This window comes from Ogataea philodendri (genome assembly GCF_020536065.1).
Source record: "Ogataea philodendri strain CBS6075 chromosome Unknown scaffold3, whole genome shotgun sequence".
Lineage (NCBI taxonomy): Eukaryota > Fungi > Ascomycota > Pichiomycetes > Pichiales > Pichiaceae > Ogataea > Ogataea philodendri.
The window spans coordinates 432,553-444,704 of NW_025764099.1; the positions used below are offsets into that span (position 1 = coordinate 432,553).

General features: G+C 54.6%; 15 protein-coding genes across 15 annotated transcripts; 9 read left to right on the forward strand and 6 right to left on the reverse strand.

Moving 5' to 3' along the window:
• Positions 1 to 34: 34 nt before the first annotated feature.
• OGAPHI_005760 (uncharacterized protein) lies at positions 35 to 1,315 on the forward strand (the record flags this gene model as incomplete). The annotated part of the gene is made up of 1 exon (XM_046206976.1): positions 35 to 1,315. One exon carries the CDS (start codon positions 35 to 37, stop codon positions 1,313 to 1,315), a length of 1,281 nt encoding a protein of 426 aa, XP_046059597.1.
• On the reverse strand, positions 313 to 756 carry OGAPHI_005761 (uncharacterized protein; the record flags this gene model as incomplete). The annotated part of the gene is made up of 1 exon (XM_046206977.1): positions 313 to 756. The coding sequence occupies one exon, from the start codon at positions 754 to 756 to the stop codon at positions 313 to 315; it is 444 nt and encodes a 147-aa protein (XP_046059598.1).
• Positions 1,316 to 1,367: 52 nt separating the features above from the next.
• On the forward strand, positions 1,368 to 2,984 carry OGAPHI_005762 (uncharacterized protein; the record flags this gene model as incomplete). Its single annotated transcript, XM_046206978.1, has 1 exon — positions 1,368 to 2,984. The coding sequence occupies one exon, from the start codon at positions 1,368 to 1,370 to the stop codon at positions 2,982 to 2,984; it is 1,617 nt and encodes a 538-aa protein (XP_046059599.1).
• On the reverse strand, positions 2,297 to 2,953 carry OGAPHI_005763 (uncharacterized protein; the record flags this gene model as incomplete). Its single annotated transcript, XM_046206979.1, has 1 exon — positions 2,297 to 2,953. The coding sequence occupies one exon, from the start codon at positions 2,951 to 2,953 to the stop codon at positions 2,297 to 2,299; it is 657 nt and encodes a 218-aa protein (XP_046059600.1).
• A 116-nt stretch (positions 2,985 to 3,100) lies between the features above and the next one.
• Positions 3,101 to 4,969, forward strand: OGAPHI_005764 (uncharacterized protein; the record flags this gene model as incomplete). Its single annotated transcript, XM_046206980.1, has 1 exon — positions 3,101 to 4,969. One exon carries the CDS (start codon positions 3,101 to 3,103, stop codon positions 4,967 to 4,969), a length of 1,869 nt encoding a protein of 622 aa, XP_046059601.1.
• On the reverse strand, positions 4,444 to 5,741 carry OGAPHI_005765 (uncharacterized protein; the record flags this gene model as incomplete). Its single annotated transcript, XM_046206981.1, has 2 exons — positions 4,444 to 4,936; positions 5,230 to 5,741. 2 exons carry the CDS (start codon positions 5,739 to 5,741, stop codon positions 4,444 to 4,446), a joined length of 1,005 nt encoding a protein of 334 aa, XP_046059602.1.
• On the forward strand, positions 5,020 to 6,012 carry OGAPHI_005766 (uncharacterized protein; the record flags this gene model as incomplete). Its single annotated transcript, XM_046206982.1, has 1 exon — positions 5,020 to 6,012. The coding sequence occupies one exon, from the start codon at positions 5,020 to 5,022 to the stop codon at positions 6,010 to 6,012; it is 993 nt and encodes a 330-aa protein (XP_046059603.1).
• A 25-nt stretch (positions 6,013 to 6,037) lies between these two features.
• Positions 6,038 to 9,094, reverse strand: OGAPHI_005767 (uncharacterized protein; the record flags this gene model as incomplete). Its single annotated transcript, XM_046206983.1, has 1 exon — positions 6,038 to 9,094. One exon carries the CDS (start codon positions 9,092 to 9,094, stop codon positions 6,038 to 6,040), a length of 3,057 nt encoding a protein of 1,018 aa, XP_046059604.1.
• On the forward strand, positions 6,282 to 6,782 carry OGAPHI_005768 (uncharacterized protein; the record flags this gene model as incomplete). Its single annotated transcript, XM_046206985.1, has 1 exon — positions 6,282 to 6,782. The coding sequence occupies one exon, from the start codon at positions 6,282 to 6,284 to the stop codon at positions 6,780 to 6,782; it is 501 nt and encodes a 166-aa protein (XP_046059605.1).
• OGAPHI_005769 (uncharacterized protein) lies at positions 7,190 to 7,453 on the forward strand (the record flags this gene model as incomplete). Its single annotated transcript, XM_046206986.1, has 1 exon — positions 7,190 to 7,453. One exon carries the CDS (start codon positions 7,190 to 7,192, stop codon positions 7,451 to 7,453), a length of 264 nt encoding a protein of 87 aa, XP_046059606.1.
• OGAPHI_005770 (uncharacterized protein) lies at positions 7,680 to 8,027 on the forward strand (the record flags this gene model as incomplete). Its single annotated transcript, XM_046206987.1, has 1 exon — positions 7,680 to 8,027. One exon carries the CDS (start codon positions 7,680 to 7,682, stop codon positions 8,025 to 8,027), a length of 348 nt encoding a protein of 115 aa, XP_046059607.1.
• Positions 8,297 to 9,454, forward strand: OGAPHI_005771 (uncharacterized protein; the record flags this gene model as incomplete). The annotated part of the gene is made up of 3 exons (XM_046206988.1): positions 8,297 to 8,356; positions 8,556 to 9,047; positions 9,242 to 9,454. The coding sequence occupies 3 exons, from the start codon at positions 8,297 to 8,299 to the stop codon at positions 9,452 to 9,454; spliced, it is 765 nt and encodes a 254-aa protein (XP_046059608.1).
• Positions 9,173 to 10,858, reverse strand: OGAPHI_005772 (uncharacterized protein; the record flags this gene model as incomplete). The annotated part of the gene is made up of 1 exon (XM_046206989.1): positions 9,173 to 10,858. One exon carries the CDS (start codon positions 10,856 to 10,858, stop codon positions 9,173 to 9,175), a length of 1,686 nt encoding a protein of 561 aa, XP_046059609.1.
• Positions 9,789 to 10,543, forward strand: OGAPHI_005773 (uncharacterized protein; the record flags this gene model as incomplete). Its single annotated transcript, XM_046206990.1, has 2 exons — positions 9,789 to 9,832; positions 10,165 to 10,543. 2 exons carry the CDS (start codon positions 9,789 to 9,791, stop codon positions 10,541 to 10,543), a joined length of 423 nt encoding a protein of 140 aa, XP_046059610.1.
• Positions 10,859 to 10,958: 100 nt separating the features above from the next.
• Positions 10,959 to 12,092, reverse strand: OGAPHI_005774 (uncharacterized protein; the record flags this gene model as incomplete). Its single annotated transcript, XM_046206991.1, has 1 exon — positions 10,959 to 12,092. The coding sequence occupies one exon, from the start codon at positions 12,090 to 12,092 to the stop codon at positions 10,959 to 10,961; it is 1,134 nt and encodes a 377-aa protein (XP_046059611.1).
• Positions 12,093 to 12,152: the final 60 nt, after the last annotated feature.

Consider the following 12,152-nt stretch of genomic DNA (forward strand, 5'->3'; position numbering starts at 1 on the left):
AAACATAGACTATTTAGCTGTATGTTGCACTGTAATGGACTCGGATATGGAATTGCACGAATCGATAGAGGAGAAGGACGATAACAAACCCGATTCTTGTGCCCCAGAGGGCGGCTGGGCCGGCTGGATGGCCTGCAGCGCTGGTGCTACCGTCATGGCTATGTCTTTTGGCATGGTCAACTCGTTCGGCGTCTACCAGAGCTACTATGAGGCCCGATACCCAGACATCAGCTCCAATACAATTTCTGTGGTTGGCTCGTTGCAAGGATTCATGACATTTGCCGGGGCACTGCCCTCAACCGTCGGCATGTACTATCTTGGATCACAAGCCATGGTTGCCATTGGCGGGTTCATTGCATGTCTCTCGTACATGTTTCTGTCGATCACCAACGCACCGTGGCAGATATTCGTGGTACAGGGTGTCATGTATGGATTAGGCTCTGGCCTCATGTACGTGCAATGTTCTGCAGTGGTGTTCCAGTACTTTGATAAGCGTAAGGCTGCTGCATCCGGAATCATCACCGCAGGGGCCAGCGTTGCGGGTGTGTACTGGCCCATTGGAATCCGTGGACTCATTAACAACGTCGGGTTCGGCTGGGGAAACAGAGTCGTCGGGTTTCTGTACGTGCCTATGGTGGTATTCTCGGCTATTTTCCTTAAACCTCGCTTAAAGCCACCAAAGAGAAAACCGGGGCAAAACATCCTCAGAATCAACTTCCGCGTGCTCCTCAACTGGAGATTCCAATTGGTCAACATTTCGTTTGCGCTTTGCGTCTTCGGCCTCTTCCCCGGCCTTTTTTACATGGATCTATTCTGTCGAAGATCAAACGTCAACCAGGCTGTTAAAGACTACAATGTGGCCATCATCAACGCCTCTGCGCTCCTGGGAAGAGTCTCTGCGGGCTATATCGGTGATAGGATCGGCCGCTTCAACGTGGTGATCCCCGCAATGGTTGCAAGCGGCGTGCTACCAATTGCTCTGTGGATGCAGGCGGAATCGACCGCAGCCGTGGTGGTGTTCTGCGTTCTGTGGGGAATCGCATCGGGCATGTTCGTCAGCGTGGGTCCGGCTCTCGTGGGTCAGCTGTTCTCGGACGACCTGCCCTCGTACCTGGGAACGTTCTTCCCAACATCAAGCGTGACTGCGCTGGTAGGCCCCATCATCGGGGGCATATTCATCCCCCAGGGCGACGACTCCGGCACCAAGGGGTTCAACAAATTGTGCATCTTTGTGGGCGTGGTGTTCCTATGCTCGTCGGTCACCTACTCGATCGCCAGGTTCTCTTACCAGCCCCGGTTGTTTGCCATCATGTAACACTAGATCTGCTTATGTAATCAGAATATCAAGTAGCGACACACGAAAAAAAATGGTGGAAAAAAAGCTTGACCAAATCACCATGCAAGCTCCTGTTGTGTTTATGAACACGTCTGCCCAAAGACAGACGGGCCGCGAAGCACAGATACAGAACATCACCGCGGCAAAGGCCGTGGCAGATATCATCAGAACGTGTCTGGGACCAAAGGCCATGCTCAAGATGTTGCTGGACCCGATGGGGGGCATTGTGTTGACCAACGACGGACACGCGATTTTGCGGGAGATCGACGTGGCACACCCGGCCGCCAAGTCGATGATCGAGCTCAGTCGCACGCAAGACGAAGAGGTTGGCGATGGAACCACGTCGGTGATTATCCTTGCGGGCGAGGTTCTTGCACAGACGTTTCCTTACATAGACAAGAACATCCATCCTGTTGTGATTATCCAGGCTTTGAAACAGGCGTTGAAGGACGCGTTGGAGATTATTCACGAGGTGAGTATTCCTGTTGACCTGGAAAACGAAGAGGCCATGGTGAAACTGATCAGTGCCGCCATTGGTACCAAGTATGTGGCGAAATGGTCGCAGTTGATGTGTCAATTGGCGCTCACAGCTGTGAAAACCGTGGTTGTTCAGGACGGAGAGCACAAGGAGATCGATATCAAGAGATACGTGCGTGTGGAGAAGATCCCTGGTGGCGAGATCGAGGACTCTGAGGTTCTGGACGGTGTGTTGCTCAACAAGGACGTTGTGCATCCTAAAATGAAGAGACTGATCGAGAACCCTCGTGTGGTGCTTCTGGACTGTCCGTTGGAGTACAAGAAGGGCGAGAGTCAAACTAATGTGGAGATCACCAAGGAAGAGGACTGGGCCAGATTGCTGCAGATCGAGGAGGAACAGGTCAAGCTGATGTGCGAGCAGATTCTCGCCGTGAAGCCGGACCTGGTGATCACAGAAAAGGGTGTTTCAGACCTTGCACAGCACTACTTGCTCAAGGGAGGCTGCTCGGTGTTGAGAAGAGTGAAAAAGAGTGATAATAACAGAATCTCCAGATCCACAGGCGCCACCATCGTGAACCGCGTGGAGGACCTGAAGGAGTCGGACGTGGGCACCAAGTGCGGTCTGTTCGAGGTGAAACTGATTGGAGACGAGTACTTCACGTTCCTGGTGAAATGTAAAGACCCAGGAGCATGTACCGTGCTGTTGCGCGGACCGTCCAAGGACGTTTTGAACGAGATCGACAGAAACCTGCAGGACGCCATGGCGGTGACTAGAAACGTGTTTTTCGAGCCGTCGCTGGCCCCTGGTGGAGGTGCTACCGAGATGGCTGTCAGTGTTGGTTTGGCCGAGAGAGCCAAGAAGATCGAGGGCGTGCAACAATGGCCGTACCAGGCTGTGGCCGACGCGTTCGAGGTGATTCCAAGAACGCTGGTGCAGAACTGCGGAGGCAACCCGATCAGGGTGTTGTCGCAGCTCAGAGCCAAACACGCTATTGGAGAACACACCTGGGGTATTGACGGCGAAAGCGGCAAGATCGTGGACATGAACGAGTACGGCATTTGGGAACCAGAGGTCATCAAGCAGCAGAGCGCCAAGACGGCCATCGAGTCCGCAAGCATGCTTCTGAGGGTCGACGACATCGTTTCTGGTGTCCGCAAGGAGGAGAAGTGAGGTCTGTGCTAGTGGTGCAAGGATGTCCCCCTATTATTTGTATAGTTTTAAATCTGGAAAACCCAAGACAAACAAAAGATATTCGAATTGTGTTTGATTGATCCTGGAATTATACAATGTTCTCGGAAGAATCGTCGCTGACGCGATCACGAAGCAACAGCGAGTCTCAGTTCAAGTCGACACGCGCCGAGAAACGGCTTGGGCGGCTGTTCAAGCAGCCTTCCACCTCGACACCCAGCTCCAAGATGAACGCTCCTGGAGCAGGCAGCTCGTCGACGAGCTTGGTGACGGCTGGTTCTGGTGCCAGCTCGAGGCCCGAGGGTAAACAGACGGCCGTGGACGATACGAAGCTGCAAGCAGGCCGAGGTCTACGAAGTCTTAGTCAAAGTGCCATTCCTACCACATCCACGTCCTCCTTAGCGCCCACGCATTCGAACAACACGTCGGTGTCTTCGATGAATTCCGGGGCTCCGCGAAAAACGTCGTTGGTTTCGCAATCGAACGGCGCCGACCCGAAACTGTCCACCCTCAAGGAGGTGCACGCCGCAGGGGGTACAGGGATCCTTGATTTAACAGACGTGATGAAACTGGCACGCAAAACAAGATACGTTTACATGGAGTTCCTGACAGTGTTGAAGCATCTGGGGATCACCGTCAACACGTCGTCGAGTCTGTTCAACAGCTTTTCAAACCTGTTTGAGTTCCTCGGCCGAAGACTGCAGGAGGGAGACCGAGAATACATCCAAGACAGTTTCCGTGTTCAACTTGTTGCACAAACGCTGGAAGTTCTGAAAGACTTGCGCAAAGTGACAGAACATCTGAGTTTCCCCAGTCAGCTCATATCGTCGACGGCAGAAGAGTCCATCCGAATGGCCTACTTTTCTGTGTTCTCGTTGGTTGTGGAACTAACGGGTGCATGCAAGATTCTTGTTCCTAGCTTTGCTCCTAAAACACACGCTAGAAATGGCCGGTCCATCCAATTATCTGCTGCTCCATTGGTGACTCCAAAACTACGGTCGCAGCCACCAAAAGTCAATAGAGCTCCGCCGGCAAACCCACAGCATCCACAGACCATCCCTGTTCCGGCCAGACAGCCCTCGATCCACCGGCCGCCAGTCAAGCTCGACACGAGCGTCTCGTCGCTCTCTCGTCAAGATTCGGACTTAAGTTTGGTGAGCAGCGTAGAGCACTCAACAGACAATGAGAAGTTGTACGAGATCATCAACTTCACCACGCAAGCAGCACAGGGTGTTTTCACGCACCTGAATGATGCTCTCGCGAAAAGCGCAATATCCACCGCCCAGAACACGCAAAACGCCCCTCCCGACGACCAGGACCTGCCAAACTTTGCTCGCAAGGTGAAAGAACTCACCACCCAGTGTATGAGTTCCATGGAGCAGACGAAACGCATCAAGGGAGTGCTGAATAGTATTCGTGCGTCTCCCCGGTTGGACGAAGATCAGCAGAAGAAATTGTACGAGGAGACCAATTTCTTCCTCAAGTCCATCATCAGTTTCCTGGCTGCTACCAAAGGTGCTTTGCAAGATATACCGGCGTTGAACGAAGTGCGTGGAGCTCTGTCGAACTTGACAAGAGCCACCAAAGAGTTGACGATCCGTTTGGAAACGAGCGTGTTGAAACAGTCGGTCACAAATGCCACAGAACAGCCTCCATTGTCGTCGATTCCGTCTGTGGCCAACTTCCAGAACACGCATGCCGCACAGGAGCTCAACACGCGAACGGTGGGCTCGCCGTCGCTGGCTGACGCAGCAGAGTTCCCGCAGCAGGGTGTCAAGAGTCTCCAGACGTCTGGGCTCGACCACGTTGCTCCTTTGCCGGTGACGACGCCGCTTGTTGCGTCGATCGGGCCAACAGCCGCCTCGGTGGTTCTGCCGCTGACGTCGCCGCGCGGAGCCAGCGTTGGCCACCCGGAACACAATCCGTTTGACAAGCTAGGCGAGCTCGACCCAAAACGGGTTACGTAAGCCGTTTGCACTGCTGAAAAACCAGCAAGTGATTATTTCAAAAGATAAGCATGAGTGTTTTACTGAAGGGCGAGACAGGGTACGGGCTGATGTCGCTGACATGGCGGCCGACGCCTGTGCCGCGCGAGCAGGCGTTTGCGACGATCAACAATGCCATTTCTGAGGGCATTGAGGTATTCAACAGCGGCGAGTTTTACGGCAATTTTCCAAACGACAAGCATGCGAATTTGGAGCTTTTGAAGGCGTATTTTGAAGAGTACCCGGACTCGAGGTCCAAGATGGTAATTTCCGTGAAAGGTTGTATTGACATACCCAATCCTCCGGACAATTCTCCGGAGAACGTTGCCAAGTCGATCCGCAACATTGCGTCGTATTTCCCCGGCAAAAAGTTTGACATTTTCGAGCCAGCGCGGATGGACACGAAGCATGCCGTCGAGGACGTGGTCAAGAGCATTATTCCGTTCGTGGAGGACGGCACGATCCGCGGGATCTCGCTTAGCGAGGTTGGAGCGGACACAATTCGCCGTGCTGCCAAAGTGCACCCCATCTCGTGCGTGGAGGTGGAGTTCTCGCTGTGGACGCGGGACATTTTGACCAACGGCGTGATGGATACGTGCCGCGAGCTAGGGATCCCGGTCGTGGCGTACTCGCCGCTCGGGCGCGGGTACCTAACGGGCCAGATCAAGTCTGTGAAGGATATTCCAGCGGGCGACATACGGCACCATTTGGACCGGTTTGCCTCGGAGGAGGCTCTCGCACGTAACATGGGCATGGTGAAGCTGGTGGAGCAGCTGGCCGCACAGAAGAAGTGCACGCCCGCCCAGATCGCGCTGGCGTGGGTCCGCAAACACAGCGAGTTCCCTGAGAAGTACGCACGGGTGATTCCGATCCCGTCCTCGTCCACGCCCGAACGCAACCACGAGAACAACACCCTGGTGAAACTGACCGACGGCGAGTTTGCTACGCTGAACGAGCAGCTCGCGAAGATCACCGTGTCGGGCCTGCGGTACAACGCCCACGCAGAGGCGTTCCTCGAAAAATAGACGGAATATGTTGACGTATATCAAATTAAACATTACCTTGCACCCGGTGGTACGGGTTTCTGAACCGGTCGGCCCACCTCCCCCACCTGAACCCCCACGTTCTGGTGGCCGACCTATTAATCTCCATCTTGGTAGCATCCATCGCGGTCAGCACACTGTCGTCGGCCCAGTCAAGGCTTTCCTCGGAGAGCACGGGCGACGTGAGCACGGGCATTTTCCAGTCCTTCAGCCGCAGAGAGTTGAGTACCACGCTGACAGACGAGCACGCCATGGCGGCCGACGCAAACATCGGGTTCATTGTGATATTGAACGGGATGATCAAAAATCCCATCGCGATTGGTAGCATCACCAGGTTGTACACCACGGCCAGCACAAAGTTGGTCTTAATGCTGCGGAAGGTCTTCTGCGAGATGTCCAGCGCGCCAAACACGCCGGCGGTGCCGTCCTGGCGGCCAAAGTCGTTCAGCTGCACCTCGTCGGCGGCCTCGGGCTGTGCAGACGAGAGCATCACCACGTCGGCGGCCTCGATCGCGATGTCTGTGCCTGATGCGATGGCAATGCCCAGGTCGGCCTGGATCAGAGCCGGGGCGTCGTTGATGCCGTCGCCTACAAACGCCACCTTCAGGCCGCGCTGCTGCATCTGGTCCACGACACGTAGCTTGTCGTCCGGTCTGGCCTGTGCGAAAACGTTGCTCAACGGAATCCCCACCGCACGCGACACCGTGCGCGCCGTATTGGCGTTGTCTCCCGTCACCATCGACACCGTGTAGCCCGCATCGAGCAGCGCGCCGATAGTGCTGGCAGCGTCCGTTTTCAGCGAGTCTGCCAGCTCCACGTACCCAACGTAGCGGTCGTTGATCAGAATGTGCGAGAACTGCGAGATCTCGTGCGTCTGTGTGCGTTTGCACGAGTCCTCAAAGTCTTTGGCGTTGTCCACCTTGCTTCTGTCGATGAGCTGCTTGTTTCCAATGGCAACGCTGAAAATAGACCCGTCCAGCTTGATCTGGGCCTCGACGCCGAACCCGACCGCAGTGCTCACACTGACGATCTCGACAGCCTGTTCTTTAGCCAGTGGGAGAGCTCCTGCGGCCAGAGCCTTACCAACAGGATGCTCACTCGTTGCCTCCACGGCATGGATAATGCTCCATAGAGAGGAAGCTTCTAAATCTCCAAGAAAATGGTGGCTCACCACACGCATGCGACCAGAAGTGATGGTCCCCGTTTTGTCAAACACCACGCAGTCGATCCCGTTGGCCTTTTCCAGAATGTCGGCTCCCTTGATCAAAATCCCGTTGGTAGCACCAACACCGGTTCCAACCATCACGGCAGTGGGGGCAGCCAATCCGAGCGCACAGGGACAGGCCACCACGACCACGGAAATGGCCACCTGCAAGATGCGCGAGAAAATGACCCGGCCGGTGTCCTTGTCGACGAAAAATGATGGCACGTTGTCTGCTGAGTGGCAGTAGACGTACATCGACCAGAAACCAAGAGTGGCCACCGACAGCACAAGGATGGTAACCACAAACTTGCCGGCTATCACGTCGGCAAACTTCTGTACCGGAGCCTTGGTGATCTGGGCGTCCTTGACAAGCTTGACGATCTTGGAAAGCTGTGTTTGTTCTCCCAAAACGTCCACACGCATGTAAATCGGTGAGGCAACATTGATGGAGCCTCCAAACAGCTTGGAGCCCGGTTTCTTCACCACGGGCAACGATTCTCCTGTGAGAAGCGACTCGTCCACCTCAGAAGACCCGAAAACGCACTCGCCGTCCGCTGGGATCTTGGATCCTGGTGGTAACACCACTGTGTCGTTTTTCTGGAGCAGATCAATGACGATCTCCCGCTGCGACGAGCCAAAGTCTGTTGGGTCTTCCAAGATCAGACAGTTTGGCGGCGTGAGCGAAAGAAGCTTGGACAGCGCAGTGGAAGTGTTTCCTTTGGCCTTGGACTCTATCCATTTTCCAAGACTCACAAAGACGAAAAGCATGGCGGACGTGTCGAACAAAACATGAGGCGGGTTTTCTGAGCTGTGGTACATCGAGATGAGAATCGAAAGTGCTGAATAGATGTAGATGACTGTTGTTGAAACACAGATCAGCAGGTCCATTGTTCCGTTTTTGTGTTTGATGGCTTTGAACGAGTTGACGTAGAACCGGTGGGCGAGCCAGAACTGGATGTAGGTTGCCAACGCTAGCTCCAAGATGGACTCGAGAAACACCCCGTGGAACAGGGCGACTTTCTTCCAGTGGATATTAAATATGAGGGCCACGATTGGCCAGATATGGTGTCTGAAGAAAATGGGGGCCCCGAATATGATCATTCGCACAAAGATCTGACGCCAGTACGCAATGTCCTTGACTTTGAGCAGCAGATCCAGCTGTGAGGCAGTGTCTAGTTTTGAGTTGAGCAGAGCGTCGAACCCGCAATCCTCGATGGTTTCCATAATCTTACGGATGCCCGTTCTGCTATTGTCGTAGGTTATATGGGCCTCTTCGGTGGCCAAAGCCACCTGACAGCTTACCACACCGTCCAATGCAGAGACTGTTTGTTCTATCGAGGCCGAACAGTTGGCACAGGTCATTCCAAACACCTTAAGGACCACCGACTCCAAATCCGGAGCTGTTTGGCCATTTTTGGTTTCCACAAGAGTGGCCTCGAACCCACAGTCTTCGACCGCCTCGCACAGTTTCTGTGCTGACCCCGTGTGTTTCACAACTGCCTGTTCCGTGAGCAACGACACCTGCACGTCCTGGACCCCATGCACTGCCCTGATTGCGTCTGTCACGGCGCCCACACAGGAGCTACAAGTCATGCCCCCGATGGTCAAAATGGATGTCTCGGTCGATCCGGCAGCACCGTCGGCCGCACCGGACTGTTCTATGGTGGCCCCAAACCCAGCCGAGTCCACGGCATCAGCCAATGCGTCTGCCGAGACGGTGGGCGAATGGGTCACGAGGGCTTGTTCCGTCAACAGGGCCACCTTCACGTCGTCCACGCCGTCCAACTCACGCAGACTGGCCTCCACGGCCGACGTACACGCCGAACAGGTCATTCCCTCCACTCGTAGCGTCGTTTGCATTATGGAGAAGAACAAGACGTTAAGTCCGAATAATATTAAAAAAATTAATTATTTATTTCTATAAGGCTCGGCTAGTGGCTATTTCCGGCTAACCGTGGAGTGTAATTTATATTCGCGAACAGCGAGAATGGACAGGAACCCAAATAGACTGGCCACCAGGGCGTACAGGAAAGTGGACCAGCAACCAACATTGTAGCCGTTGACGAGCGTTGCAACGGCCCATTCGGGAGCACTGTGGATGTAGGTGGCACTGTGGAGAGCCTTATCGATGATGTAGAGAGTCTCTTCTTTGGAGACGTTTTCCGGGGCGTGTTGGAACAATCTGGTTTTCAGGAAGTGTCCGAGATTCCACTGGAATAGCAGCGACGCCAGCGACGTGCCCAGAGTGGAGCCTGTGGAACGGAAAGCGTATTGCACAGAAGTGACGGCAGATTGGTGTTCCTGCGGAACAGAAGCTATCAGCGACAACAGCGTGGTGGTCAGCATCGACACGTACGAGCAGTACGGCACGATCGGCATGATCATCAACAGAACGTCGGGTAGCAGAGTGGCCACGGGTTTGGGACGGGTGGTGAGCACCAGCACCAAAATACTAATCAGCCCTAGAAGAGCCACGACAATGGAAAAGTTGCGATATTTTCCAGTCACCTTCATATAGTAGCCAGACCCGATGGAGGCGAAAGAGGACACCACGATGGCCGGGACCAGACGGTTGCCGACCTGGCCTGTGTCGAACCCGTAGACAGTGGTCAGATAGGCCGGATAGTAGAACGTGACGCAGCACAGGTACATTGTTCCAAACCAGTTGGCGAGCGAGGAGCCCAAGATGGAGCGGTTTTTCAGCAGTTCTGGCGGCACGATGGGGTCAATGGCCGTGTTCTCGATGTAAATAAACAGTCCCAGAGACACAAACAAAACCACACAGCCTGCGATCAGCAGACTCATGGACGGCCATTCGAATGAGGTGACCACCACGAAAACGAACAAGGTGAACGCCAGACTCAGGATTCCCAGCACATCGACTCTCTTGAGCTTCTGTTTCCAGGTGAGCGTCGTGGTGGACACGCTAGGCAGTTTGAGGTTGAACAGACACAAGAAGAAACAGCTCACGCCAACAGGCACCTGGATCCAGAACACGAATCTCCAGCCGTACTTTTTGGCGAGCTGGCCGCCCAGGGTTCCGAACGCCGAGCCTGTTCCGTAGCACAGGTTGGCAAGACCCTGGTAGACTCCTCTTTTGCGCAACGGAACCAGGTCACTCATGGTGATGCTTCCCAAAGTGTTGAGACCAGAAGCGAAACCAGACAAGAACCGGCCAATGACAAACGACCAGGCTGTGGTGGCCGTGGCACATTGCAAGCATCCGATCGTGAAGATAGTGATACAGCCCAGAATCATTGGTCTGCGGCCAAAAATGTCCGACAACTTGCCCAACGGCTGGACGATTGACGAGGCAAGCAGATAAGACGTTGCAATCCACGAAAGATAAGGAATCGCGTTCAAATCGGACGCAATCTCCGTCATGATCGTGGACAAGATGGTGGTGTCCAGAGACGCCAGAAACGTGAGCGAGAAAATGCACCCGAGAATCACGTACATCTGTCTTGGGGGAACAAGGAACTCGTCGTCGTTGGTCTCGGCCGAGCTCTGTTCCTGGGCAATCGAGCCGTATCCGGGCTCCAGCTCCTCGCCGATCTCGTCAGCAACGTATCCAGGCAACGACGTCGACGCGTCGGTCAATAAGGGCGATTTCGGGGTCGTCATCGCAAAACAAACAAAATAAATAATCAACAACAGGCTTTATCTAGATAATGAGAGATTATTACAGATTAATTATTGTACACAGCCTGGAAAATGTTTTCGTTCAGGACCCGTTCACGGGTTCGGGCTTGACCTCTGGCGGGACGGATTCCTGTTTGTGTTCCTCTGGCTCCTGTTCTTCCTCCGGCTCGCTCTCGTAGTCGTCTGCCCAGTGCTCGTCCGGCGCAACCTTGAGGTCCAGCCAGTTCTTCAATATGGTGGCTATTTTCCGGGCCACCTTAAGCTTGGCGAACTCCGGTTTCTTGAGAATCAGAACAAGCACCTTGGCGATGTTGGTGGACTTCAGCACAGCCCGCGAAACGGTCTTCTGGCCCGCCAGCTTGTTCACGGCCGGCTCCAGCTGCTTGTTGGCAGACGAGTAGTCAACCTCGCCGTCTGCAGGAAAAGCCACTTTTTGGATCTGCACACGGATATCGCTTAGGAACTTGGTGCTTTTCTTCACGTCCTCCACCAGATCGTGCGCCTTGACCGGCTCGATATCCAGTCCGGCGTCCTCAACGCCGGAATCCAGCCCCCAGTCACTATCTCCTGACTCGTCGTCGCTCTCGTCGTCGCTTTCATCAACTTTGCGTCTTTTCCGCGACTGCGCCGTCCCGTTCGACCGTTTGCGACCAGACTTGCCGTAACTGGCCTCCTCCTCGTCGCTCTCGTCGTCGCTCTCTTCGCCTTCTTCATCTTCGTCTTCTTCTTCCTCCTCGTCGTCCTCCTCCTCTTCGTACTCGTCCTCGTCCTCCTCGTAGTCCTCGTCGTCCTCCCCAACCTTGCCGTAGCTGCCGTACAGCGCAAAGTCCTCTGCAGAGACGTCCTTGTTGTTGGCACACAGATACGCGTTGGTCAGACTGCTCACTTTTGACGCGCGCTTAACACGGAAGTTGCCGTCCACATCGGGCAATTCGCCCTTCTTGACAAGATAGCTGGTCACCGCGTCGTCGTCCAGCGGCTTTAAATCCTTCTCAGAACACCAGAAGTACTCGTCGTCCCCGTAGAACTTGACACACACGGACCGCGTGTCGGAGTCGCCGCGCCGACGCCTTCTGCCGGCCGCCGAGGCCGGACGTATCTTCTGAATCTTCTCGGGCAACTGCTCGTAGTCAATAACCCGCGAGGGCCACTCGGGGAACCCTTTGATCTTTGTGAGCACAAGCGAGCCTGGCGAAAACATCGGATGGAATTTCATGGTGTAGAGATGCGTTTATTTCAGCAGCACAAGGACGAAGATGCGAGGGATCGACGCGTC